The sequence below is a fragment of the Lampris incognitus genome, chromosome 1 (assembly GCF_029633865.1).
Source record: "Lampris incognitus isolate fLamInc1 chromosome 1, fLamInc1.hap2, whole genome shotgun sequence".
Classification (NCBI taxonomy): Eukaryota; Metazoa; Chordata; class Actinopteri; order Lampriformes; family Lampridae; genus Lampris; species Lampris incognitus.
The window spans coordinates 139,714,071-139,740,326 of NC_079211.1; the positions used below are offsets into that span (position 1 = coordinate 139,714,071).

The window sequence follows — 26,256 nt, forward strand, 5'->3', positions numbered from 1 at the left end:
AGTGTGACCTGCATTATACTGCGGTGGCCAAGATAATCTGTTCCTCAATTTTGGAAATTAGCATCACATATTATGCCACCATTCAGCTCATGTTTTTCAAATGACACCGCCGGAGTATTCACCGCCACATCCATCCGTGAAACGGTGAGCAAATCTGAGTTTCGAGACAATGGAGAAGTGCAGTTTATGATAATGGAAAAGTGGCATTGAATCATGGGAGGAGGGGGGGGGGGGGAGAAAAAACCCACTTTGTAGACACATTAGCCAACATCACAGGAAACTAACTAAAGTGGCATTATGAATTCCCATTCAGACTGTAGTCATCTACACCCACAGTAATGCAATGTATATGAATACCTTTCAATGCCTTTTTTGTTTGTGTGCCTGCTATTAGGTCCATAGTGGGAGTTTATTCTTGTTGACACTATATGGCATTCCCTCCTGCGCTAACATTTAATTGCTCAGCTCTGACTTCACAAAGCATCTGCAGTGTTTGCCGTGAACAATTAGCGAGACCCCACAGAGGCACGAGCAAAAAAAATCCATACGTAGATACATTCACTTGCACTCTCACACTGATAACACGAGTGGTCCTGTAAATACATGCACTCACGCAAGTGTACGCACACATGGATGGATGGATGGATGGATGGACCCGCGCGCGCACACTTGCACCTCTATCTTTGTGAGGACCCCTCATTAACTACATTCCTTCATGTCTAACCTTAACACTTACTTTAATATAATCCTAATTCTTTTTTTTTTAGGATTTTCCCCCTTTTTCTCCCCAATTGTATCTGGCCAATTACCCCACTCTTCTGAGCCGTCCTGGTCTGCTGCTCCACCCCTCTTTGCCGATCCGGGGAGGGCTGCAGACTACATGCCTCCTCCCATACATGTGGAGTCGCCGGCTGCTTCTTTTCACCTGACAGTGAGGGGTTTCACCAGGGGGACGTAGCGCGTGGGAGGATTACACTATTCCCCCCGTTCCCCCTTCCCCCTCAACAGGCGCCCCAACTGGCCGGAGGTGTGTCCTGACCCACCTCCGGCCCCCCACCCACAGACACAGCTAATTGTCTGTAGGGATGCCCGACCAAGCCGGAGGTAATATGGGAATTCGAACCGGCGACCCCCGTGTTGGTAGGCCATGGAATAGACCGCCACGCTACCCAGACGCCCTATATAATCCTAATTCTAACCTTAAACTCAAGTCCTAACTATAGAATAGACCCTTAACGAAGTGAGGATAGGCCAAAATGTCCTCACTTTGCAAAAATGTCCCAACTCTGATCGTTAAATCTCAAATTGGAAGTACAAGAACACACATACACACACCAGTCACACACAACCGAGAAGGTAAGCATGATTAATTAGATTGGGAATTATGAGATAATTAAAGAATACTTAATGTTGGGTAGACCTGTGCAGCATTGTATAATAATACAAACAAAAAGTCCTGAGCAGAGCTTTCTGAAATTGATCTGAAACAAACGTTGGAAGTGGCTGGACGTATACTCGGGGAAAAAAAATGGCAAGGTGTCGTGCTTCTTTTTTGTTTTTTAATCAAAGTTTTGTCACTGATTAAAAATATATCAGATGTGGCCAATATCTGTCCAGGTTTGCAATGCATCTTGAAATGATAGGCTTAAACATAAACATAGCGCGGGCCTCCCTTCACACTGGGCCCAAAAATTCAAATCAATTTTCTGAGTGAAAATCGCAAATGAGGTGAACATCAATAAAGTCAACTGTGGTGGTGGTGTAGAACGACAAGTGTGCCTACACTCCTCAGCCCCAACTGTACCTGTGCACCGCTTCCCTCAGCATCACCGTGCAATTTGGTCGACCGCCGAACAGAACAAGGTTATTTTCCCCAACTACTCTGTTCAGTTCTTCTCCGTTAATACCATCAAACAACTGCAACCGCTGTTCTTGTAATTCAACACACTATTAGCGACCAGTGTTTGTGTTTATGTCAACTTTGTTTTGGGTTGTGTTGAGCTGGCAACCTGTGCTAAGCTTCTGATATGACCTCCGCTAGACTCTCGGGAGACTATCGACCACTCGGATGCATTTGTTTTCCAGGCATTTCGGACACTGTCCCCTTTCTATCACATTACTATGACAGAAATTGAATTTCCTCCGATGCATTTTCAAGTATCCTAAGTGCTGTTCTGAGCTCATTGGGAATATAGCCTTTCCATTTGCTTGATGTTATAGAAACACTTTTGACTTATATAATGAAGAAAACAACTTTAATGACCAGCCTGACTTTTCTTTTCTTTTCTTTCAGAATGATACATGTCCCCACCTGAACTATTATTGAAACCAATATTTGCAACCTCTGTGACTAAGTATGATGACTAAGCCATGGTGTTTTGGCCATAGCCCATGGGGTTTAGAAAAAAAACAACAACTCTTAATAGGTCAGTGAGGACCCATACGAGACAGGCTATATCAGTACGCTGGTGTTGAAATGGGCGTTCTTTGTCGTCAGTTCCCAGGTGATTGTTCCCTTTGTAACTATTTGTGGAAAACAACCACGGCATACACCAATCAGCCAAAACATTAAAACCACTGACAAGTGAATAACATTGATTATCTCATTACAATGGCACCTGTCGATGGGGTGGGATATATTAGGCCGCAACTGAACAGTCATTTCTCGACTCGAAGTCGGTGTGTTGGAAGCAGGAAAAATTGGGAAAGCGTAAGGATCTGAGCGACTTTGACAAGGGCCAGATTGTGATGGCTAGACGACTGGGTCAGAGCATCTCCAAAATGGCAGGTCTTGTGGGGTGTTCCCGGTATGCAGTGGTCAGTACCTACCAAAAGTGGTCCAAGGAAGGACCAAAGGTGAACAAGCGCCAGGGTCATGGGCGCCCAAGACTCACTGATGTGCATGGGGAGTGAAGGCTAGCCCGTCTGGTCCGATCCCACAGAAGAGCTACTGTAGCTCAAATTGCTGAAAACATTAATGCTGGCTATGATAGACAGGTGTCAGAACACACAGTGCATCGCAGCTTGCTGCGTATGGAGCTGTGTAGCTGCAGACCGGTCAGAGTGCCGATGATGACCCCTGTCCACCACTGAAAGTGCCTAAAATGGGCATGTGAGCATCAGAACTGGACCATGGAGCAGTGGAAGAAGGTGGCCTGGTCTGATGAATCGCGTTTCCTTTTACATCATGTTGACAGCAGAGTGCGTGTGCGTCGTTAACCTGGGGAAGAGACGGCACCAGGATGCACTATGGGAAGAAGGCAAGGCGGTGTAAAAAGTGTGTTGCTCTGGGCAATGTTCTGCTGGGATACCTTGGGTCCTGGCATCCATTTGGATTTTACTTTGACATGTACCATGTACCTAAACATCGTTGCAGACCAAGTTCACCCCTTCATGGCAACGGTATTCCCTGATGGCAGTGGCCTCTTTCAGCAGGATAATGCACCCTGCCACACTGCATATACTGTTCAGGAATGGTTTGAGGAATATGACAAAACGTTCAGTGTTGCCTTGGCCGCCAAATTCCCCAGATCTCAGTCCGATTGAGCATCTGTGGGATGTGCTGGAAAAACAAGTCCAATCCATGGAGGCCCCACCTCGCAACTTACAGGACTTAAAAGGATCTGTTGCTAACGTCTTGGTGCTAGATACCACAGGACACCTTCAGAGGTCTTGTGGAGTCCATGCCTCGACGGATTAGGGTTGTTTTGGCGGCACAAGGGGAACCTACACAATATTAGGCAGGTGGTTTTAATGTTATGGCTGATCGGTGTAAACCTCTTCCTATCAGGCTGGAACAAATCAAAATGGTATAAATCTGCAGATTTTGTCATTATCCGCAGATCTTTTTTCCTGCTTGGTTGCATTATCTTGGAAGTTCAAGAATTCTGTGGAAGCATCTTTTGCAGAGAAATTCTATGTATATTGTGTCTGGTTGTTTAATTCACCACCAGAATTGTGCTGCAGAGTTTGCAAGAAAGCTATTGTCTAGCCCATCTTGTTAAACACGCCGTGGGTTCCATAAGGGATGTTGACAGGGACCTCTGCTCTCCCGAGCTCTGTGAAGGTTTTGGCATCCAGAACAAGCAAGAAAGTGCTTTTCTCCTAGAAACAGAAAAAAGCAGGAGAATAAAAATAATCTAAGAAAAAAGGTTGCAGTGCACCTCCCTCACATTAAAATTGGTCGAGGATCCAAGCCATTTTTCTTCCCAGTGCATAATAAAAATCTATATTTTATCATGCTTTTTATGGAGATAGAGAGGAACAAATTCTTCTGGGCATGCTCCGTTTCAAACCTAACTCATTTCTCTCCAGCTATAGCTCTCCATATTGATCACAGTATAGAGTTTATATTAAATTTTAATCAAAATACTGGCGCTATTGTTAGGTTGAAATTATGTTATGTGCTGCTGTTTACTGACTTTTCTGGGCGTGATGATGACAGACAGGACAACGCCCTCGTCCTCCTCGGCAGCATTCGGAGCAGCGACAAACACAGGCTCAGAGGGATACAGACCCGGGTAACGCCATACCTGAACAGGGGGGGGACACATAAATATCTCTTGAGGGCTGTAACGCTGTGCCATTTATGTCGGTTCTCTGTCATAAGACAAGAAATATAAACTTTAAATCATACTTCCAACCCCGTTCGAAAATGAGATGTCTTTATTTGATTGAAACGGACCTTTAACTCCTTGGTATGGACGTCCATTTTGAGCAACGAGTCACTGAATGCATGTCCAAAGCCACAGGAGTAGAAGTAGCGGTACGCCCGGCCATTGCACCGGTCGTAGTTGATATGTGGGAATTCAAGGCCACCGTACTGCAGTAGGTCATCATTATAAAGCTCCTCATGCGTTAAGTAAACCTGTGCCGTCACAAAAAGGGTTTTATTCAGACTGACGCCACATTCACACTTCAGTTAAGAAGGGTAGGTTTACTATAATAATATTGACTAAATATTATATATCATATGCAGTGTATATTGTGCTCATCATGCCCATTGTACTCCATACATGGTGAATACTAGACTAAGTATTACAGCATCTGATTAAACAACTCAGATAAGTAACTTTAGAGGCTTCCTGGCCATACTTTTTTGTTCTTGTTTTTTTGGCTTCTTCTTTTTCTGCCCAATTGTACTTGGCCAATTACCCCACTCTTCCGAGCCATCCCGGTCGCTGCTCCAGCCCCTCTGCCGATCCAGGGAGGGCTGCAGACTACCACATGCCTCCTCTGATACATGACGTAGCGCATGGGAGGATCACGCTATTCCTCCCAGTTCCACCCCCACCTCCGAACAGGCGCCCCGACCGACCAGAGGAGGCGCTAGTGCAGCAACCAGGGGCTTCCCACCTTCAGACACAGCCAATTGTGTCTGTAGGGACGGCCGACCAAGCCAGAGGTAACACGGGGATTCGAACCGGCGATCCCCGTGTTGGTAGGCAACAGAATAGACCTCTACGCGACTCAGACGCCCCTTTCCTGGCCATACTTTTACACTTTAACTGATCAAACTCTGATAAATCCGGGGTGCGTTCAGGCCCGACAAAACGTAGTAAAACGTTTATTTAAAGAGAAACGGTGGTGCGTTTTAACGCCCTTTTGTGTTACACAAACACTGCAACTATGGCAGCTGAGAAGGCCACTCTGCATTCTTTTCGAAGCCTGATGAAATCGGTTTAATACTATGTGTTGATATTACAAATATGACAAACATGTCTTCAATTGTTGCACACATTGAGCTGCAGTGGACGCTGCGGTGGAGCATTTATAAAGAGCTTTAATTGGATCCATTGTGCCCACTACCCTTTTAATACCACGGGGGGAGTTTATATACACGTCGCTGCGGATTGAGTAACACCTCTGACACAATGTAACTCAAAGGTCGTTTCACGGAAACACATCATTCGACCCACACCATTTTCAGATTGAATGTGCCCTTGGTGTTGAAAATAGCCACATCCGGGGGGCATTCGGGTAGGTTAGCAGTCTATTCCATTGCCCACCAACACGGGGATTGCTGGTTCGAATCCCCGTGTTACCTCCGGCTTTGTCAGGCATCCCTACAGACACAATTGGCCGTGGGTATGTGTCCTGGTCGCTGCACTACCACCTACTCTGGTTGGTTGGGGCACCTGTTCAGGGGGGAGGGGGAACTGGGGGGGGGTAGTGTCATCCTCCCACGCGCTACATCCCCCTGGTGAAACTCCTCACTGTCAGGTGAAAGGAAACGGCTGGTGACTCCACATGTATCGGAGGAGGCATGTGGTAGTCTGCAGCCCTCCCCGGATCAGCAGAGGGGGTGGAGCAGCGACCGGGACAGCTCGGAAGAGTGGGGTGCAATTGGGGAGAAAAGTGGGGGGTACCCACACCCCATTACTTTTTCCAACCAATTGCAAGCCTAATACTTTGCATTTGTTTTCACTACCTGTGTTTGGAACCCAAACCCACAAAAGCAGCACTTAACTGTTTGATATTCAGAGGCTACATAACTGTTCTCACTTGGATGAAACGACTAAAGCAAACCTCTTCTTTTATCAACACACCTGTGTCACTCACACACACACACACACATATATATATATATATATATATATATATATGAGAGAGGGAGAGAGAGAGCGAGAGAGAGAGATGTGTGTGTGTGTGTGTGTGTGTGTGTGTGTGTGCGCGTGCCCATGCACACTAAGCCAAGTCTTTTCGCTGTGAAGTGAATGTAAAAGTGTTCATAATACCAGTAAAAAGGCAATTATTCTGTGACGCGGCGGACCCTTACTTAGAAACCATTTTGTCTGCTCTAAGTATGAGAATTACATGTTGAAAGGCCTTTGCAATCACTGGGTTTATCAAGCTGCACAAAAAGCGTAGGAGTGGCTGGACTGGCTTCAGCATAATTATAGGAGTTTATGCTTTGATTTCTTACGTAATTCTGAGCATTGTTTCATATATATACACTACCGTTCAAAAGCTTGGGATCACCCAAACAATTTTGTGTTTTCCATGAAAAGTCACACTTATTCACCACCATATGTTGTGAAATGAATAGAAAATAGAGTCAAGACATTGACAAGGTTAGAAATAATGATTTGTATTTGAATTAAGATTTTTTTTTACATCAAACTTTGCTTTCGTCAAAGAATCCTCCATTTGCAGCAATTACAGCATTGCAGACCTTTGGCATTCTAGCTGTTAATTTGTTGAGGTAATCTGGAGAAATTGCACCCCACGCTTCCAGAAGCAGCTCCCACAAGTTGGATTGGTTGGATGGGCACTTCTTTGAGCAGATTGAGTTTCTGGAGCATCACATTTGTGGGGTCAATTAAACGCTCAAAATGGCCAGAAAAAGAGAACTTTCATCTGAAACTCGACAGTCTATTCTTGTTCTTAGAAATGAAGGCTATTCCATGCGAGAAATTGCTAAGAAATTGAAGATTTCCTACACCGGTGTGTACTACTCCCTTCAGAGGACAGCACAAACAGGCTCTAACCAGAGTAGAAAAAGAAGTGGGAGGCCGCGTTGCACAACTGAGCAAGAAGATAAGTACATTAGAGTCTCTAGTTTGAGAAACAGACGCCTCACAGGTCCCCAACTGGCATCTTCATTAAATAGTACCTGTTAGAGCCTGTTTGTGCTGTCCTCTGAAGGGAGTAGTACACACCGGTGTAGGAAATCTTCAATTTCTTAGCAATTTCTCGCATGGAATAGCCTTCATTTCTAAGAACAAGAATAGACTGTCGAGTTTCAGATGAAAGTTCTCTTTTTCTGGCCATTTTGAGCGTTTAATTGACCCCACAAATGTGATGCTCCAGAAACTCAATCTGCTCAAAGAAGTGCCCATCCAACCAATCCAACTTATGGGAGCTGCTTCTGGAAGCGTGGGGTGCAATTTCTCCAGATTACCTCAACAAATTAACAGCTAGAATGCCAAAGGTCTGCAATGCTGTAATTGCTGCAAATGGAGGATTCTTTGACGAAAGCAAAGTTTGATGTAAAAAAAATCTTATTTCAAATACAAATCATTATTTCTAACCTTGTCAATGTCTTGACTCTATTTTCTATTCATTTCACAACATATGGTGGTGAATAAGTGTGACTTTTCATGGAAAACACGAAATTGTTTGGGTGATCCCAAACTTTTGAACGGTAGTGTATATATATATATATATTTCTACACACACACACACACACACACAACACATATACACAACGTACACATTGCACACAGTAGACAAACCCACCTCGCTGGGTCCTGTTCTGCGAGCAGTAGCTGTGCAGTAATGCAGAGTGACAAGGTTTGTGTCCAGAGGAGTGTCATTGGTGACAGCCAAAGGCAGAACGTATCTTCGTGGAAGGTTTCTGCATAAAGAATTATAAAACTGTTGGGAGGAACAGAAAAAGACCAAAATGACTGTGAGTGTCACTCCTCAGACAAAAAAAACAAAACAAAATTAATTCCCCCCGAGTAACAGCCAAATCTCAAAAATGCACAATAAGATGTTGCTACATGGCATCATAATTAAACTTTACATCACATTCCTGCATGCGTGCGCGTGCAAACCGGGTGTACGATACCTGCGTGCAGCCATAGTTTTACACGTCTGTGAGTAGAAACTGCGTATTTATTCACCTCATCCAGTCCCTCCCCTGCATCTCTGCGAAGGTTCTCCAGTGTAAACTCTCCAATGGCCTGACCGTCGTCCCCGCAGCACATGTCCATAACCAGGAAGCCGTCCTCCTCGAAAGCATTGATTTGATGTAGCGTGAACATGGGCTCTCCTCGATACTTCACTTTGCTCTCCTACAGTGGAGGGAAGCGGTGGCAAAGGCCAAAAATGATGAAGATGAACATGCTCAACCTTTTTTTTAATTTTTTTGACAAACAATTGACTGTGGTGTAGAAGACAAAAAAAGCAAACCTAATTATTTAAATGAGTCACAAACCCTACTGACATCATACTGACATACAAACAGTGAAAAGCAACAACAACAAAAAAATGAGCTTTGAAGGTGTGTGTGTGTGTGTGTGTTTACATGCATATATGTATGCAAACATTTGTGCTTGGTGTAGTGGTGGTGTAGCTGCATGGGCGGAGATGTCTGATTTATGGCTTAACGGAGTTCACATCAAATTTGTGTCTCATAACGATGTTCCTTCACACGAAAAAAAACATCAACAAAGGGATACTGCGACTCCTGGTGTTGTTACTGTCACAAAATAAATGTTTGATATTACACACCGTACGAGTACGCTGTCTTACAAAATCAGGGATAAAAAGAAGGCGACAACTTAGAACAAAACACACGCTAACAGCGAGTGACTGAAACTTAAGTTTTAAAAATAAGTACTTTGCAGTCACCTCAGCTGGAGATAAACTTAAAATGCTGTTTTATATTAAATTTGGATGGCTCAGCATCTGCATGGGTACAAGAGGGAGTCGAGTTGAAGGATGATGAGAGGGGAGGCCATCTCTTTGCGTGCACCGACAAAAAACATCCCCCTTTATCACGTTATCCCCTCTCCCTTTCCATAAAGGTGATGTCTGAGATTATTGTTAAAAAAAAGTTTTAAATTCTGTCTATAGGTTTTGTTCCATGAACATTTTTAACTTCCATTCACCTTTTCTGGTTTGTAATTTCTAAATGTTGGACGAAATGGTTCAGTGTGAGGAGTGACATTGTTAGATTATGTCGACAACTGTGTATAGAGTAAAAAAATAAACTGACAGGAAATAAAAAGCTATCTAATTTCTGAAGAAAGTAGCAGTGACTAAAACGCCACTCTTTTTTTGGGAGGGGGGTATTTTCCCCCTTTTTCTCCCCAGTTGTATCCGTCCAATACCCCACTCTTCCGAGCCGTCCCGGTCGCTGCTCCACCCCCTCTGCCGATCCGGGGAGGGCTGCAGACTACCACATGCCTCCTCCAACACATGTGGAGTCGCCAGCCGCCTCTTTTCACCTGACAGTGAGGACTTTCGCCAGGGGGACGTAGCGCGTGGGAGTATCACGCTATTCCCTCCAGTACCCCCCCCCCCCCAAACAGGCGCCCCAACTGACCAGAGGCGGCGCTAATGCTGCAACTAGGACACATACCCATATCCGGCTTCCCACCCGCAGACACGGCCAATTGTATCTGTAGGGACGCCCGACCAAGCCGGAGGTAACACGGGGATTCGAACCGGCGATCCCCGTGTTGGTAGGCAACGTAACAGACCGCTACGCCACCCAGACGCCAAAACATCACCCTTTTACATCAATAAAAGATGTTTATGTAATGAATAGAGTGTAGCATCTCATCATAGATGGATTTTAAAACTAAAGGGAGCACCTCTAATTCCAGTTATTTGAGCAGAGACTTTTTGTCAAAGCAAAACATTGAGCAATTTATTCAGATGTGTTCTTCTTTTGCTCTTAGGCTCATACAGAATTTCAAATATGATAATAAGCATCATCCATCCATTCAGTATCCAAGCTGGAGCCTATCCCAGCCTGGATGCTGGAGCCTATCCCAGCAGTCACTGGGCGGCAAGCAGGGAGACACCCTGGACAGGCCGCCAGGCCATCACAGGGCCGACACATTCACACCTAGGGACAATTTAGTACGGCCGATTCACCTGACCTACATGTCTTTGGACTGTGGGAGGAAACCGGAGCAGCCGGAGGAAACCCGTGCACACGCGGGGAGAACATGCAAACTCCACACAGAGGATGACCCGGGATGACCCCAGAGGTTGGACAACCCCAGGGTTCGAACCCAGGACCTTCTTGCTGTGAGGCGACCGCGCTAACCACTGCACCACCGTGCCGCCTTATAATAAGCATCATAATACAGAAAATGGTTTTTGCATTATTAAATGTAAAGAGTCCCATGGCAAAAACAAAACTACAGCAAACCAACCAAATAAGATGAGAAAATTTTTTGTCTGAATAAAAAAAAAAAAAAAATCAAGTCATGAAATATCCCAAGTTCAAGGATAAGCATGGCTAAACATTACAAGGTGTTTATGCACTGCAAGATTTCAGTAACCCCATCATGGATAGCTGTCTCCACTGTTGCCCTTGTAGAATGTTTACAAAATAAATCTACCACTTGGTGCGAGCCTAACACTGACACTTTAATTGCATGGCTGATCCCCGTGATGGAAACAGGCCGTTTGCACCCACCTCGCCAGTGTGTCTGTTTACTAGGTGGAAGATTGTGTCGCACTGGGGCTCCCAGGTCATAACCTTATGGAAACTCTTGCCTTGAATTCTATAGAGCATGAACTTCATGAGGTCCAGCTTAATGGGCTGCTCAATGAACACGATGTAGTTCTCTGACATGACTGAAGACAGGAAAAAGACACCAGAGGGGACACACACATTAAACAATGAGGTGTGCACACCCACAAAAATCAGACTCGGCACTGCAGGCAAGAGATGCCGTTGTTCTGCATCCGTCTCCTCATCTGAATCTGGAGACGAAAGCCCTGCTGGACTGTGGGACACACACCTATATATTTGACTGCACACACACACACACACACACACACACACACACACACACACACACACACACACACACACACACACACACACACACACACACAGAGTACGCCTTCAGATTTAGAAATGATTACGAGGCAGATGAATCCATGTCCAGATGTGTGACTGGGGAGGAAAAGCCAATTAGAATAACATCGTCCCACGGTCATTCAATTCAGACCGACAAGGTTCCCCACGTTTTGAGATTTCTTGGAGCCAGACTGTCTGTCTGACTGAAGAAGGGCGTTCTGGTGGACAAGGACACTATCAGATCAGAGAACTCAATGCAGTGTACTCAATAAAATTGCACACAAACACACACACATGCATACACAAAGGCAGGCTTAAACAAACAAACGGGCAGAATAACATGACGGGCATACACACATATAACATTTTTGCCATCTTGGCAGGTAACAGCTTTCTGCGAAGGCTCAAGGAGAGGGAAAAAAAATAGTAAATGATGTGTGTCTTCGGTGCCAGGAAGTTGACAATGATTAAAAGACAGTGTCTTCTTGTGACAGAGTTAAAGTGAAAGGTAAAAAGAAGTGTTTGTGTATGTGCACACGCAAGTGTCTTTGTGTGGTGAGGGGAAACCATGTGATGTAGTCAGGCAACACTTCGGCAGATATTAAGGGCTGAACAAAAGAGGCTGCAATCGATAAAAAAGTGCAGATGTTGTGTAACTTGCTGTTTTCTAGCCTCTATGAGGGAATAGCTGGAAGACTGTTGACAGCTTCTAAAAAAGTGAACATCAAGTATTTAAGGTGCTGGGCTTTGGATAAACTGCTTTTAAGCTTAAAACCAACTGACAAATAAATAAAAAACAAATCTCAACTGAGTATTCGAAAACGTGGAACCTGCTCTCGTGGAATCCAGGTGAAAAACAGGGGTCTCCAGCTGCTAGACCCACTTTGAATACGAAATGGAGACGGAGATTTGATGATGGAGACCTAAGGACCTGTGAGTCTTGAGGCAGGTTTGGGAGGGGCGTCTGGGTAGCGTAGCGATCCATTCCGTTGCCTACCAACACGGGGATCGCCGGTTTGAATCCCCGTGTTACCTCTGGCTTGGTCGGGCGTCCCTACATACATAATTGGCCGTGTCTGCGGGTGGGGAGCCGGATGTGGGTATGTGTCCTGGTCGCTGCACTAGCGCCTCCTATGGTCAGTTGGGGCACCTGTTCAGGGGGGGAGGGGGAAGTGGGGGGGAATAGCGTGATCCTCCCACGCTGATACGCCCCCTGGCGAAACTCCGCGGTGTCAGATGAAAAGTAGGCTGGTGACTCCGCATGTATCGGAAGAGGCATGTGGTAGTCTGCAGCCCTCCCCGGATCAGCAGAGGGGGTGGAGCAGCAACCGGGATCCAAAAAAAAAAAAAGAGAGAGAAATGGTTTGGGAAAGAGGTTACAACCCAACTTTAGGGAGGGTCATTCTTGTATTTTGTCTCACTTCATGTGCAGCATATCTCACCAAAGCTGTGATAATAGGACGGCTTCCTGGCTTCAGAGGCACGTATGGAGCAGATGACCTGAGCTCCAGTCAGATCTGCTGTGTCCTCCTTCTCCTTCCTATCCTCGGGAGCAGGCACACGGATGATATTGTAGAAGAAACCTGTTGAAGAGTAAACAGTATGGGTAGTAATGAAGGTCAACGGTAAAAATAAATGCGGCGAAAGAACAGACAGACAAGACAGAGTACCGCTTCTGCCATAGGAGTTGCCCATGTTGTACGTCGCCCCCTCACGATCATAATGAGGATGAGCTGTAGCTGCGTTGACAGCAATGTACTGACACCAATCCACCTATGATGGACACAAATAGCATCATCATCTTTCTCAGTGTGGTTATGGTCATCATAACCATCATCATCATCCTTCTCTCTCATCACTGCCCTCCACCTCCTTATCAGCATCAGCATTAAAACGTGACAGCCTACCTTCTCCTTGGTTTCCAGACTTTGTGGGTCTACTCGTCTCATGTAGTTGGTCTCTGTGCTGACATAATAGTCTCCCTTGTACTTGACAAAGTTCACGCTGGCATTGTCTGTTGCCTCTGCTCACAAAACGAGATAAGAGCAGTAGGCCCACGTTGAATATGAAGTTTCAGCATATTCTTATCTTTGCCACACCATCGTTTTTTCGCCTTTACTCTTCCAGCAGTTTCAAGTCACCCTTCAGCTTGATATTTCATACATGCGCACAAAAAAATACAGTCCATTTACAACACACACACACACACACACACACACACACACACACACACACACACACACACACACACACACACAGATTTTCACTCCCTTTTTTTCGCTTTGGAAACCACAACATGATGCAACATCATTCAATTGTAAAAGCTACACAAAAAAAAGAAAATGCTCAAGGACATGAGTAGGGAATAAAGTGAATTGTGTTGTGCGCCTTCTTGTCACTCCCCAGTAACATTGCATTGCTGCTTTTTACTTGTAAAGAGGAATCATTTTACTTTATTTTCCTTTGTGCGTTTAGTCCCAGATATATGTTACAGGGTTAGGGTTAGCGTGCGTGGGACTGAACTGCCACTAGGAGTATGTGTATATGTGAACAGGAAGCATATGAAATAAAACCCACTGGGAATGGTGAAGCGGGAGAAGAAGCGGGCAAAGATGTTCTTGCAGGGATCGGGCATGGCAAGCGTCCCAAACTCTGACATCACGATACGGTTCTTCTCCGAGTTGCTTACATACGAGTCACTCCGCAGGAATCGACTGCTGTAGGTGACGTCTCCGTCACGGATGTGGAATCGGTGCATCATGGCCATGCCGTCAAACCAGTGGGTGTATCTGGGAAAGAGCAGACAATAATGAAAATGGGGGGGGGGGTGTCCTGATTGTGTGCTTCTTCCATTATACAGCTTGAGGAGATCTTATGATTTTACCTATCCTGCCCAAACTCAAATTTCCCTGGTCCGTTCCTTAAGAAGCTCCCGTTGATCCACGAGGGAATGGTTCCCTGTACAACTGCTGGGATGGGGTCAGGCGTTTCCTCCGTAGTGCGGACCAGCACTGCCAGGCTTTCCAGCCCCTTGGCCTGCGGACAGCGCTGGTTGCTCGGCACTGTCAGATGTGGGCCGGGATGAATCAGAAGAACAGACAAGAGGAGACAAGGTCATGGATATGGACAAGACTGTAAAGGTAAAACACAGTGGAAACACTGGGAAACTCCAATACCCGCATACTGTAAAGTACACTGCTCATACACAAGCAATTACACACACACACACACACACACACACACACACACACACACACACACACATGTAAATGTATGCGGACATATGTAGTCACTATGCAATTATGTAACCCGCTTTTATGGCTATGGAACTCTGAAGGAATGTGAACATGGGAAGTTCATGAGAAGGTCAGGAAACGGTTGTGTCTCAAACTGGTTGGTTACAACTGTGAGTTGAATAATTACACTTTATGTCAACCGGGGCTCTAACAACAACAATCCCAAATGTTTTAAACTAGGTTAACAACTTTCTTACTGTAGCTCAATGAAAAACGCATGATCATTTATTGAACAAATGGATTTGAGGCCAAGTGATGTTTTTTTTAATAATAAAAAAAAATTCCATGCTGAGATAAACTTCACTTGGGTATATGATGTAGGATTTGTGTTACATGTTTAAGTCAGAGCCCAATTTAACACCTTTAGCATATCCGTAATGTTAATTCTCATGTCAGTTGCTCCGTATGCTATCAACACCTCCACAAAACCCTACGAGTAATTAAAAAAAAAAATCCTTAAGGCAGATATGCATCATCATGGCAGATATGCATCATCATAATAGGAGTCATTATGCAACAGCTCCTGCCCATCACACCCCATGTGCGCTTAGGCGATGCCCTGTGAATGACACCTGCACTATATACTGCTCTGTCTTTTCAGCAGTATTCGAACCGTGTTCATTACCTCATATCTCTACACATTATGTAGACTGTAAAATATATACGAGATTTGCATGATTAGCAGATGCAGTTTATGGCTGAGTTCCAACGCTCATATTGATCGTAGGCTACAATAGCAGGGCAGGTCGACTACAGGAATGTTTATTGCAACCAACCGACAAAGTGGAAAAAATTCATTCACTCCCATGGTACAAGTAAACTGTACAATAAAAAGGGAAATGTGCAATAAGGAGGCAATCAGTTATAGTGAGATGCAGCAACATATTAAACTTCCAGTCTTCACAATGTTGCCTGACTTTTAACCCTGATTGGTACGCCTTCAATGACTTCCGTTTGGTGCCACATTCTAAACTGAATCTCCTGCAGAATTTGGTTAAGCTGATGATTTTAAAGCAGTTGGTGATTATAGTTTCAGATATTGCCCCCCCCTTTTGAACTGGCTTAAATGGCATAATCATAACCACGATATTGCTTTATTTAAAGCCACTTGCTTTAATCAAACATTTTCCATCATGTTGCTTAAAATATGAGGCTAAACGTGTGAATCCTCACATTAACTCATATTCCCAGAGTTTCTCAAACATCTTGAGGTTCAGATTATGAGAACCTATCTGCAAGATTTCTATTTCAAGAGAAACCACAGCTGACCAAACCTAAAAGCTGTTAATTACTTATTTTTGTGAATTTTGTCACCATCGCCCCCAACACGTTAAACGAAAGAACAACTGAAAATGCTAACACCCCTTTGTCACACTGGCGTTGCAGCAGAGGAGGCGTGGGAGATCTTAAACAGCCAATTAAAGTCATCAGTACTGTTAATGAAATGCAATCACACAAAAATTACAAATGCACCGATCAATTCGAGACAAAAAAATACTCACAAAAGCTTGAGTAAACCAAACAATAAAATTGAGCATGTGTAAATGCATATTGGTGCATGTGTTAATGCCAGTGCATGGCGTGTTAATGCCAGTGCATGGTGTGTTAATGCCAGTGCATGTGTTAATGCCAGTGCATGTGTTTCGGCCAGTGCATGTGTTAATGACAGTGCATGGTGTGTTAATGCCAGTGCATGGTGTGTTTATGCCAGTGCATGGTGTGTTAATGCCAGTGCATGTGTTAATGCCAGTGCATGGCGTGTTAATGCCAGTGCATGGTGTGTTAATGCCAGTGCATGGCGTGTTAATGCCAGTACATGTGTTAATGCCAGTGCATGTGTTAATGCCAGTGCATGGCGTGTTAATGCAAGTGCATGGTGTGTTTATGCCAGTGCATGGTGTGTTAATGCCAGTGCATGGTGTGTTTATGCCAGTGCATGGTGTGTTAATGCCAGTGCATGTGTTAATGCCAGTGCATGGCGTGTTAATGCCAGTGCATGGTGTGTTAATGCCAGTGCATGGCGTGTTAATGCCAGTGCATGGCGTGTTAATGCCAGTGCATGGTGTGTTAATGCAAGTGCATGGTGTGTTAATGTCAGTGCATGTGTTAATGACAGTGCATGGTGTGTTAATGCCAGTGCATGGTGTGTTAATGCCAGTGCATGGCGTGTTAATGCCAGTGCATGGCGTGTTAATGCCAGTGCATGTGTTAATGACAGTGCATGGTGTGTTAATGCCAGTGCATGGTGTGTTAATGCCAGTGCATGGTGTGTTAATGACAGTGCATGGCGTGTTAATGCCAGTGCATGGCGTGTTAATGCCAGTGCATGGTGTGTTAATGCCAGTGCATGGTGTGTTAATGCCAGTGCATGTGTTAATGACAGTGCATGGCGTGTTAATGCCAGTGCATGGCATGTTAATGCCAGTGCATGGCGTGTTAATGCCAGTGCATGGTGTGTTAATGCCAGTGCATGGTGTGTTAATGCCAGTGCATGGCGTGTTTATGCCAGTGCATGGCGTGTTAATGCCAGTTCATGGTGTGTTAATGCCAGTGCATGGCGTGTTTATGCCAGTGCATGGTGTGTTTATGCCAGTGCATGGTGTGTTAATGCCAGTGGATGGCGTGTTAATGTCAGTGCATGTGTTAATGCCAGTGCATGGTGTGTTAATGCCAGTGCATGGCGTGTTAATGCCAGTGCATGGTGTGTTAATGCCAGTGCATGGTGTGTTAATGCCAGTGCATGTGAGCAGCGGAACATCGACAAAGGCCAAATCAAAAGTTGTGCACGTGGCAAAGTTTTTGTATGCGCACCGTTTACTCTTGAAAACATGTTCTGTACCGGTCTACGGTTCCGAACCCGCTCGGCTACTCACCAGTCTGTGTCTTGGGTACCGCAGTGTTGGACATGGCTGGAAGTGTGGCGGGTGTAGTCCGACCGTAGCGGGCATTTAAACAAGGCCCGAGGAAGGGAGGGGACAACCTTTGAACCCTTGGCCACATGCCAAGTTCATGTGACGCCGCTGTTCTCCTACAGGAGAAATAGAACAGTTTCATTTACGGGCCGGAGATACGCGTTGCATTCTCGAGTCGTTCGGGCCAAACCGTTCGAAACTGGGCCGAGAAAACACAGAGGCAGCAACGTCTCACTTAAAAAAATACTACTACTACTGTTACTACTACTACTACTATGACTACTGTTGTAATATTTGCTAGTAATATTTGATTTGCTAATGTCCCTTACGGTTTTCCGTAGCGCCACAACAAAGTCACGTGATGTACGTAACAACGTCAGTGGGAATCCGGTCGGTGAATAAACACCCAGCACGAGAGAAGTCGTCCTTGCTTTATTAATGTTATAAGTTAACATAGCCAGAGGGCACAGATCATTACATGGTGTCAGAGTAGCGGAGTTTAAATACCCAATATGGATTCGTACGGCGTTCCAGCTCCACGGATGGACTGGGAATCGGCTAACTTACCTGAAGCATGGAGACGATTTCGACAAACAACGGAGCTAATGTTCAAGGGCCCCCTGCGCGGGAAGAACGAAGAGGAGGAATGCAGCTACCTCCTGCTCTGGATAGGGGAAAAAGGGCGCGATGTGCACAACACTTGGACACTCAGCGGAGAACAGGCCAAGAAGCTAGAAACGTACTACGATAACTACACTGAGTACATCACCCCCAAAGCAAACCCGATTTATGCCAGATATAAATTTCATGAAAAGATGCAGGGAGAGAGTGAATCCTTCGAACGATTTGTAACTGAGCTAAAGCTCCTAGTCAAAGACTGTGGCTACCCAAATGCCGACGAGATGGTCAGGGACCGCATCGTGTTTGCCACCAACTCACCCAGAGTGAGAGAAAAGCTACTTAGCCAGGGAGCTGAGCTAACGCTAGAAAAAGCCATAGATGTAGCCCGCTCACACGAGCTAGCAAAGCAACAGCTAAAGTCTATGGGCCAGGGCAGCACACATGAAACGGTGCACGCAATAGGCAGAAAGACTTACAAACCGAACGCACCCAAAGTAGCTAACGCTAACTTCAGACAAAGGGAGGGTAACGTTAGCACCGCCGCTAGGGCGTGTAGCTATTGTGGAGGGCTACACGGCGCTAAAGCCACTTGCCCAGCTAAGGGTAAACAATGCATTAAATGAAAGAAGCTCAATCATTTTGCTAAAGTATGCAAGTCTAGCTCCCAGGGACAGACAAAGTACTAACGCGGCACAGTACATGCCGTCAGAGAGAACCCAGAAGAATACACCACTGACAGAGAGCAGGACGAACTGTACTTCGACAACATTACAGTGGAGAGCACCGCTGTGGGAGAACAGACAGAGCTGTACATAGACTGCATCTCAATAGAGAACAACGGAAAAAGCAACGAGCAGGCTTACGTAGAGGTTGGAATTGGCACACCTCCACAAAAGGTAAAGTTTAAACTAGACACTGGGGCACAGGCCAATACTATTCCTACCAACCTGTTTCTGGCGCTGTTCAAAAATGTGACACTGAAACCAGCAATACACAGACTCACTGAATATGGAGGAGGCGCGCTGAGTGTGAAAGGCACATGCAAACTCAAATGTAAGTACAGAGACAATGCAATGATGCTGGACTTTTACGTCATTGACACAAACGCCCCACCATTCATGGCAATGAAAACATGCTGTGACCTAAACTTGGTAAAAATAGTGATGGCTGTGAGCGAGGAAAACAATGTCACATCACAGAGCATAATGGATGAGTATGCAGATGTTTTCCAGGGAATAGGAGAGTTCCCAGGCGAGTGCACCTTCCGCGTCACACCAGATGCAACGCCGGTCGTCTGCCCGCCACGCAGAATCCCCATTGCCCTACGCAGCAAACTGAGGGACGAGCTTGACAGCATGGAGAAAGGCGGCATAATCTCTAAGGTAACAGAACCCACAGAATGGGTGAACGCACTCGTTATTGTTGAGAAGCCAAAGACAGGCAAACTTAGAGTGTGTTTAGACCCCAGAGCTCTTAACAAAGTGATACAACGACCTCACTACCCCCTCCCCAAGCTGGAGGACGCCACCACAAAGCTCGCTGGAGCTGAGTACTTTAGCGTGTTAGACGCGCGGTCAGGCTATTGGGCCATCAAACTGAGCACTGAATCCTCAATGTTGACGACATTTAACACAGTGTTTGGCAGGTATCGTTTCCTCAGACTGCCATTCGGAATCGTGTCCGCTCAAGACGAGTTCCAGAGACGCGTGGATGAAACATATGAAGGATTGGACGGTGTGACGGCCATAGTGGACGACATACTAGTGTTCGGCAAGACTAAAGAGGAACATGACCAGCGTCTCAGAGCGATGCTGAAGCGCACAAGGGAGCGAGGGGTGAGGCTCAACCCCGACAAGTGTCACATATGCGTGTCCGAGGTACGCTACTTCGGCCACACGCTCTCACACGAAGGCATCAAACCAGACCCACACAAGGTGAAGGCGGTCAAGGACATGCAACCCCCACAGAACAAAGCAGAGCTGGAGACAGTCCTCGGCATGATCAACTACCTCGCCAGATTCGCTCCACACCTCTCACAGATAAACTCACCCCTCAGACAGCTTCTGAAACAGGACAGTGAGTTTGTGTGGGATGCAGTCCACGACAAGGCGTTCCAAGAGATGAAGAATCTCATTACACAGCACCCAGGTCCAGTACTCTCATATTCCGACCCGCAGAAAGAGCTGCGACTCCAAGTGGATGCATCCAAAAGTGGCCTTGGGGCTGTCATGCTCCAAGATGGCAAACCAATTGCCTATGCGTCCAAGTCACTCAACAGCACTGAAGAAAACTACGCACAGATAGAGAAGGAGCTCTATGCTGTGGTCTTCGGCTGCAAGAGGTTCCACGAGTACATGTACGGACGAAAAGTGATTGTGGAGTCAGACCACAAGCCTCTGGAGGCAATACTAAAAAAGCCACTGGCAGCAGCACCACCCCGGCTGCAACGGATGATCCTGGCGCTCCAAAAATACGACATCCAAATCATCCACCGCCCCGGTAAGGACATACCGGTGGCCGACACACTGTCACGCAAGTCAATAGAACACCACGACAGTGACCTACAGGAAGGGATGGAGGCCCAAGTGCACACAGTCCTCAGCAACATCCCTGTGAGCGACACAAGACTCACAGAAATCAAGCAGGAAACAGCGCAAGATCCACAGCTCACCACACTCAGACGAGCCACACTCACTGGCTGGCCAGACACAAAGAAAAAGTGCCCGCCCAGCATCCAGGAATACTGGAACCACAGAGCAGAAATCTCAGAAATGGACGGTATCCTGTTCAAAGGTGAGAGAATCATTGTCCCCCAAAAGCTTCGCAAGGACATGATACAGCGCATCCATGCCAGCCACCTTGGCGTGGAAAAAAGCAAATGCCGAGCAAGAGACTTACTGTTCTGGCCTGGCATGGGGAAACAGATCGAGGATGCGGTAGCAGACTGCAGCATATGCCAAGAACGGCGCAGCGCAAATGCAAAGGAACCAATGATGTCACGCGCCATACCCGAGCGGCCGTGGCAAGTGATAGGCACAGACCTATTCACATGGAACTCACAGGACTTCATAGTCACTGTGGACTACTACTCCAGATTCTTCGAGCTAGAGAGACTTTACAACTGCACCTCATCTGCCGTCATCATGAAGCTGAAAGCAGCAATGGCTCGACACGGAATCCCCGAGACTATCATCAGTGACAACGGTCCGTGCTACAGCTCTGGTGAGTTCCGCAACTTCTCACAGACATGGGGTTTCTCACACACCACCACAAGCCCCCACTACCCACAGAGCAACGGCCTCTCCGAGAAGACTGTCCAGACGGCCAAACGCATCCTGGACAAAGCCAAAGCTGAGAACAAAGACCCCTACATGAGCTTACTGGAGTATCGCAACACACCGGTGGACAACCTGAAATCACCGGCACAGCTACTGATGAGTCGGAGGCTGCGGTCCATTCTCCCATCAACAGCAAAACACCTGCAGCCACAGATCGCCAGTCAGGAGGATGTTCACAAAAGGAGAGAGGTATGTCAACAGCGCCAGCAGGCATACTACAACCGAACAGCCAAACCTCTGCCCCACCTGCCCGCAGGCACACCAATCCGCTTCCGGCAGGAGGATGGATCCTGGAGACCTGCAACTGTGGAAAGACCAGCGAACACAGACAGGAGCTACCACATCCAAACCAAAGAAGGTCAGATCTACCAACGCAACCGTCAACACCTGCGACAAAGCAGAGTGAACACTCACACTACACACACACACACTTCACAGCAGACTGTTACCAGCGCTAACAACAACACACAAGCCCATCAGCAAGAGCATGCTGAACCTCCAGACACGAACAATCAGCGACAACCAGACACACAGCCTGGTTACACCACGAGGTCAGGTCGCACGATCAAACCAAGACAAATCCTTGACTTATGAATGTTAAAAAAAGAGAGAATTTTACACCAACCTGTACTATACCTGCTATGTTTTGAAAGAAATATTTACAGCGTTCACTTACCTTGTGTACCTACCTGCTGTTTGCAGTTACCGGTAATGAAATGAAAAAAAAAGATGAAATGTTATTACGGTGTCACATTTAGACAGTGAAGGAAATGTTTTACACTACTTTGTTGCAGTCCAGTTATATAAGAGTTCCACTTTCATATTCTTTCTTATTAAGATTGTATTCGCTTATAAACGTGCTCAACGTGGTCTGTATCTCTGCAGAGAAAGCAGCACTTTTCAGAAAAAGGGAGATGTAATATTTGCTAGTAATATTTGATTTGGTAATGTCCCTTACGCCTTTCCGTAGCGCCACAACAAAGTCACGTGATGTACGTAACAACGTCAGTGGGAATCCGGTCGGTGAATAAACACCCAGCACGAGAGAAGTCGTCCTTGCTTTATTAATATTATAAGTTAACATAGCCAGAGGGCACAGATCATTACAACTGTTACTTTCGGCTGCTTCTGTTGGGGGTCGCCACAGCGTATCATCCGTTTCCATCTCTTCCTGTCCTCTGCATCGTCCTCTGTCACGCCACTTAAAAAAAACAAAAAGACAAAAAAAAACGCCCCCAACACTTTTTTTACATAAACTTTATTTACATAACTGAACTTACAAAATGTTCACAAGTTCAACAAGACAATGCATGCTCGAGGTATTGATAAATCAGTATATATATATATATATAGATAGATAGATAAAAGGATAAAGAAATAAGATAAATGCAGAAATAAAATAAATTACAAGTCAAAATAAGTCAAATTCATTACATAAGGCTCTAGTGTTCACAGCTTCAGAGTTTATGTGCAGCATTTTAGTGTCCAGGTATATTTAAAGTAAGACGTGAAAACAGTAAGATTGGGCTTCTGCTTTGGATATAAGATTGATGACATGCATTTTCTTGACAGGCATTTCATCACCAAACAGACCAAATAAAGTGAGTTCCATTTCGAGTTTGAGTGGAATATCTAATTTCCTGTTTAGAGCAGATTAAGATCATACCAAAACTTTTGGCTAAAGGTACAGTCCCCAAAAAGATGGGTCCACAGTGGCCCCGGGTTCGCCTCCCGGCTGCCCCTGATTCGCTACCTTGACGTCAGAAGTGGGCTGGTGAGACCGCGAGGCCATCGGACGCGCTTCCCGAAATGGGGGGGGGGGGGGGGTAGTGAACAACCATGAATGTGTAGACTCGCCGGCCCCTGGCAGACGGGTCGGACCCTGTAGTCGACTGGTTAGCACAGTCACCCGTGGTCGTTACAGCGAGACGTTTCTCTCTAAATTTGGTGTCCCGATGAACTAATTACACTGTCTGGCGTTTAAAGACCAGTGGGTGCAACCCATTGCTGGGTTATTGAGAATGCGCCAAGACATCCAGCAGAGATAGTTTCGCTTTATGCTCGCCGCCATCTTGTCAGTTGCTGGCGTCAGAGAAAATTCAAATTCAAATTTGGGCAACGGGGTGCAGCTGAGGTGGGACCTCGGTGGCGGACAAGTTCACAGACCTATCAATCAAGGTAGAAACGCCCTCGGCATGCCACTTTTTCTTCACAGTTTTTTTGTCAAAATAACTGCCCTCTCACACTGTGCAAGACACGAAATTAGTGAGACCCCCAACTTCACGTAGAAAAAGATACACTGACTTTGTATTTGAATGTAAAAGTTGGGAATTCTCTCGGTGATTTACTTTGGACCGGAAGTTTTTTGGACTCAGCTGCCTAGTGGCCACGGGTGGAACTGCAATTTGAGGCTTCAGCTTCTGGCTCAGGTGGTTGCTGCTTAAGTAACAGAACTCACCCCTACATGCCAGGTATCATAATCTGCTCCCGGTGTGACTTCACCGTGGTACTGTTGTACACTTTAACTGTATTCGTTGCAAATATCGTTTCACGTTTGATGATAACTCTCATATGCATTTCAAGATTGATTGAGGTGGATTTTGACTTTGAACCTGCATTAAGAGATCTTTAGCTGTTAGTTATTGACTTAACCCTTGACAACTACAGACTAACGAAGCCTAAACTGGAAATGAAATAGGTTAATGATGATCGTAAATAATGACCAAACCTCCTCAAGGACAATACAAAAAAAATCTGCGGCTAATCATATAACATATCTCATCTCATCTTCAGCCGCTTTTCCGGGGTCTGGTCGCGGTGGCAGCAAGCTAAGTAGGGCACTCCAGACGTCCCTCTCCCCAGCAACGCCCTCCAGCTCCTCCTTGGGGATCCCAAGGTGTTCCCAGGCCAGATTGCACATGTAGTCCTTACGGCGAGTTCTGGGTCTACCCCGGGGTCTCCTCCCAGTTGGCCGTGCCCAGTAAACCTCCAAAGGAAGGCACCCAGGAGGCATCCTAATCAGATGCCCAAACCATCGCAACCGGCTCCTTTCGATGCGAAGGAGCAGCGGCTCTACTCCAAGCTCCCTCCGGATGTCCGAGCTCCTCACCCTAAGGCTGAGCCCAGGCACCCTAAGGAGGAAACTTATTTCCTGGGCCACGATCTCACCCTTTCGGTCACTACCCAAAGCTCATGACCATAGGTGAGGGTTGGAATGAAGATTGACTGGTAAATTGAGAGCTTTGCCTTCTGGCTCAGCTCCCTCTTCGCCACAACGGTCTGGTACAACATCCGCATTACTGCTGATTGCTGCACCAATCCGTTGTCTCCAATTCTGTTTGTGATATTCATGGACAGGATCTCAAGGCGCAGCCAAGGTGAGGAGTGTGTCCGTTTTGGGAACCTCAGAATTGCATCTCTGCTCTTCGCAGACGATGTGGGTTTTGTTGGCGTCATCAGAACACGACCTCCGGCGCGCACTGGGGCAGTTTGCAGCTGAGTGTGAAATGGCTGGGATGAGAGTCAGCACCTCCAAGTAACCCAGCCACTGAGGATGCACAAGCCAGTGCATTCTTAGTGCCGGTCCCGAACCGGACAAATGAGGAGGGTTGCGTCAGGAGGGGCATCCGACGTAAAATCTTTGCCAAATCAAATATGCGGATCATAAATAAGATTTCCATACCGGATCGGTCGAGGCCCAGGTTACCAACGACTGCCACCGGTACTGTTAACCAGCAGGGTGCCGGTGGAAACTATGCTACTGTTGGACGAAGGAGAGGGAGAGGGGGAGGCATGTCCAGAGGCAGCTAGAGAGGAGGAAGGGTAGGCGTGTGGAGGTGAGAGTCGGAACTTTGAATGTTGGCACTATGACTAGTAAAGGGAGAGAGCTGGCTGGTATGATGGAAAGAAGAAAGGTAGGCATACTGTGTGTGCAAGAGACCAGGTGGAAGGGGAGTAAGGCCAGGAGTATCGGAGGTGGGTTCAAACTCTTCTACCATGGTGTGAATGGGAGGAGTAATGGGGTAGGGGTAATTCTGAAGGAAGAGTATGTCATGAGCGTGCTGGAGGTGAAGAGAGTGTCAGACAGAATGATGAGTATGAAGCTGGAAATCAAAGATGTATTGCTGAATGTTATCAGTGCATATGCCCCGCAAGTTGGGTGTGAGATGGACGAAAAAGAAGAATTCTGGAGTGAGTTGGACGACGTGGTGGAGAGGGTACCCAAGGAGGAGAGAGTGGTGATTTGAGGGGACTTCAATGGACATGTTGGTGAAGGGAACAGAGGTGATGAGGAGGTGATGTGAAGGTATGGAGTCAAGGAGAGAAATGTGGAAGGGACAGATGGTGGTCGATTTTGCGAAAAGGATGGAAATGGCTCTGGTGAATACATATTTCAAGAAGTGGGAGGAACACAGGGTGATGTACAAGAGTGGAGGCAAGTGCACACAGGTGGACTATATCTTATGTAGAAGGCACGATCCAAAAGGGATTGGAGACTGCAAGGTGGTGACAGGGGAGAACGTAGCTAGGCAGCA

General features: G+C 46.2%; 1 protein-coding gene across 1 annotated transcript; it reads right to left on the reverse strand.

Annotated features, from left to right (window-relative positions):
• Positions 1 to 3,987: 3,987 nt before the first annotated feature.
• bco2l (beta-carotene 15, 15-dioxygenase 2, like) lies at positions 3,988 to 14,491 on the reverse strand. Its single transcript, XM_056288082.1, has 11 exons — positions 14,439 to 14,491; positions 14,132 to 14,343; positions 13,462 to 13,580; positions 13,225 to 13,327; positions 12,997 to 13,137; positions 11,165 to 11,325; positions 8,631 to 8,801; positions 8,242 to 8,379; positions 4,685 to 4,867; positions 4,422 to 4,532; positions 3,988 to 4,104 (listed from the first exon to the last, which is right to left on the reverse strand). The coding sequence occupies exons 2-11, from the start codon at positions 14,319 to 14,321 to the stop codon at positions 3,988 to 3,990; spliced, it is 1,434 nt and encodes a 477-aa protein (XP_056144057.1). The 5' UTR covers positions 14,322 to 14,343; positions 14,439 to 14,491.
• Positions 14,492 to 26,256: the final 11,765 nt, after the last annotated feature.

Bases quoted from the DNA above. Each gene is read 5' to 3' on its own strand.
- bco2l (XM_056288082.1), bottom strand. From the start codon at position 14,321: ATGGCCATGATGCACCGATTCCACATCCGTGACGGAGACGTCACCTAC. The intron at 13,581-14,131 runs GTGGGTTTTATT...TCGTTTTGTGAG, and splicing joins CTCCCGCTTCACCATTCCCA to CAGAGGCAACAGACAATGCC. The intron at 11,326-12,996 runs GTGAGATATGCT...TCCTGTCTTCAG, and splicing joins GTCCTATTATCACAGCTTTG to TCATGTCAGAGAACTACATC.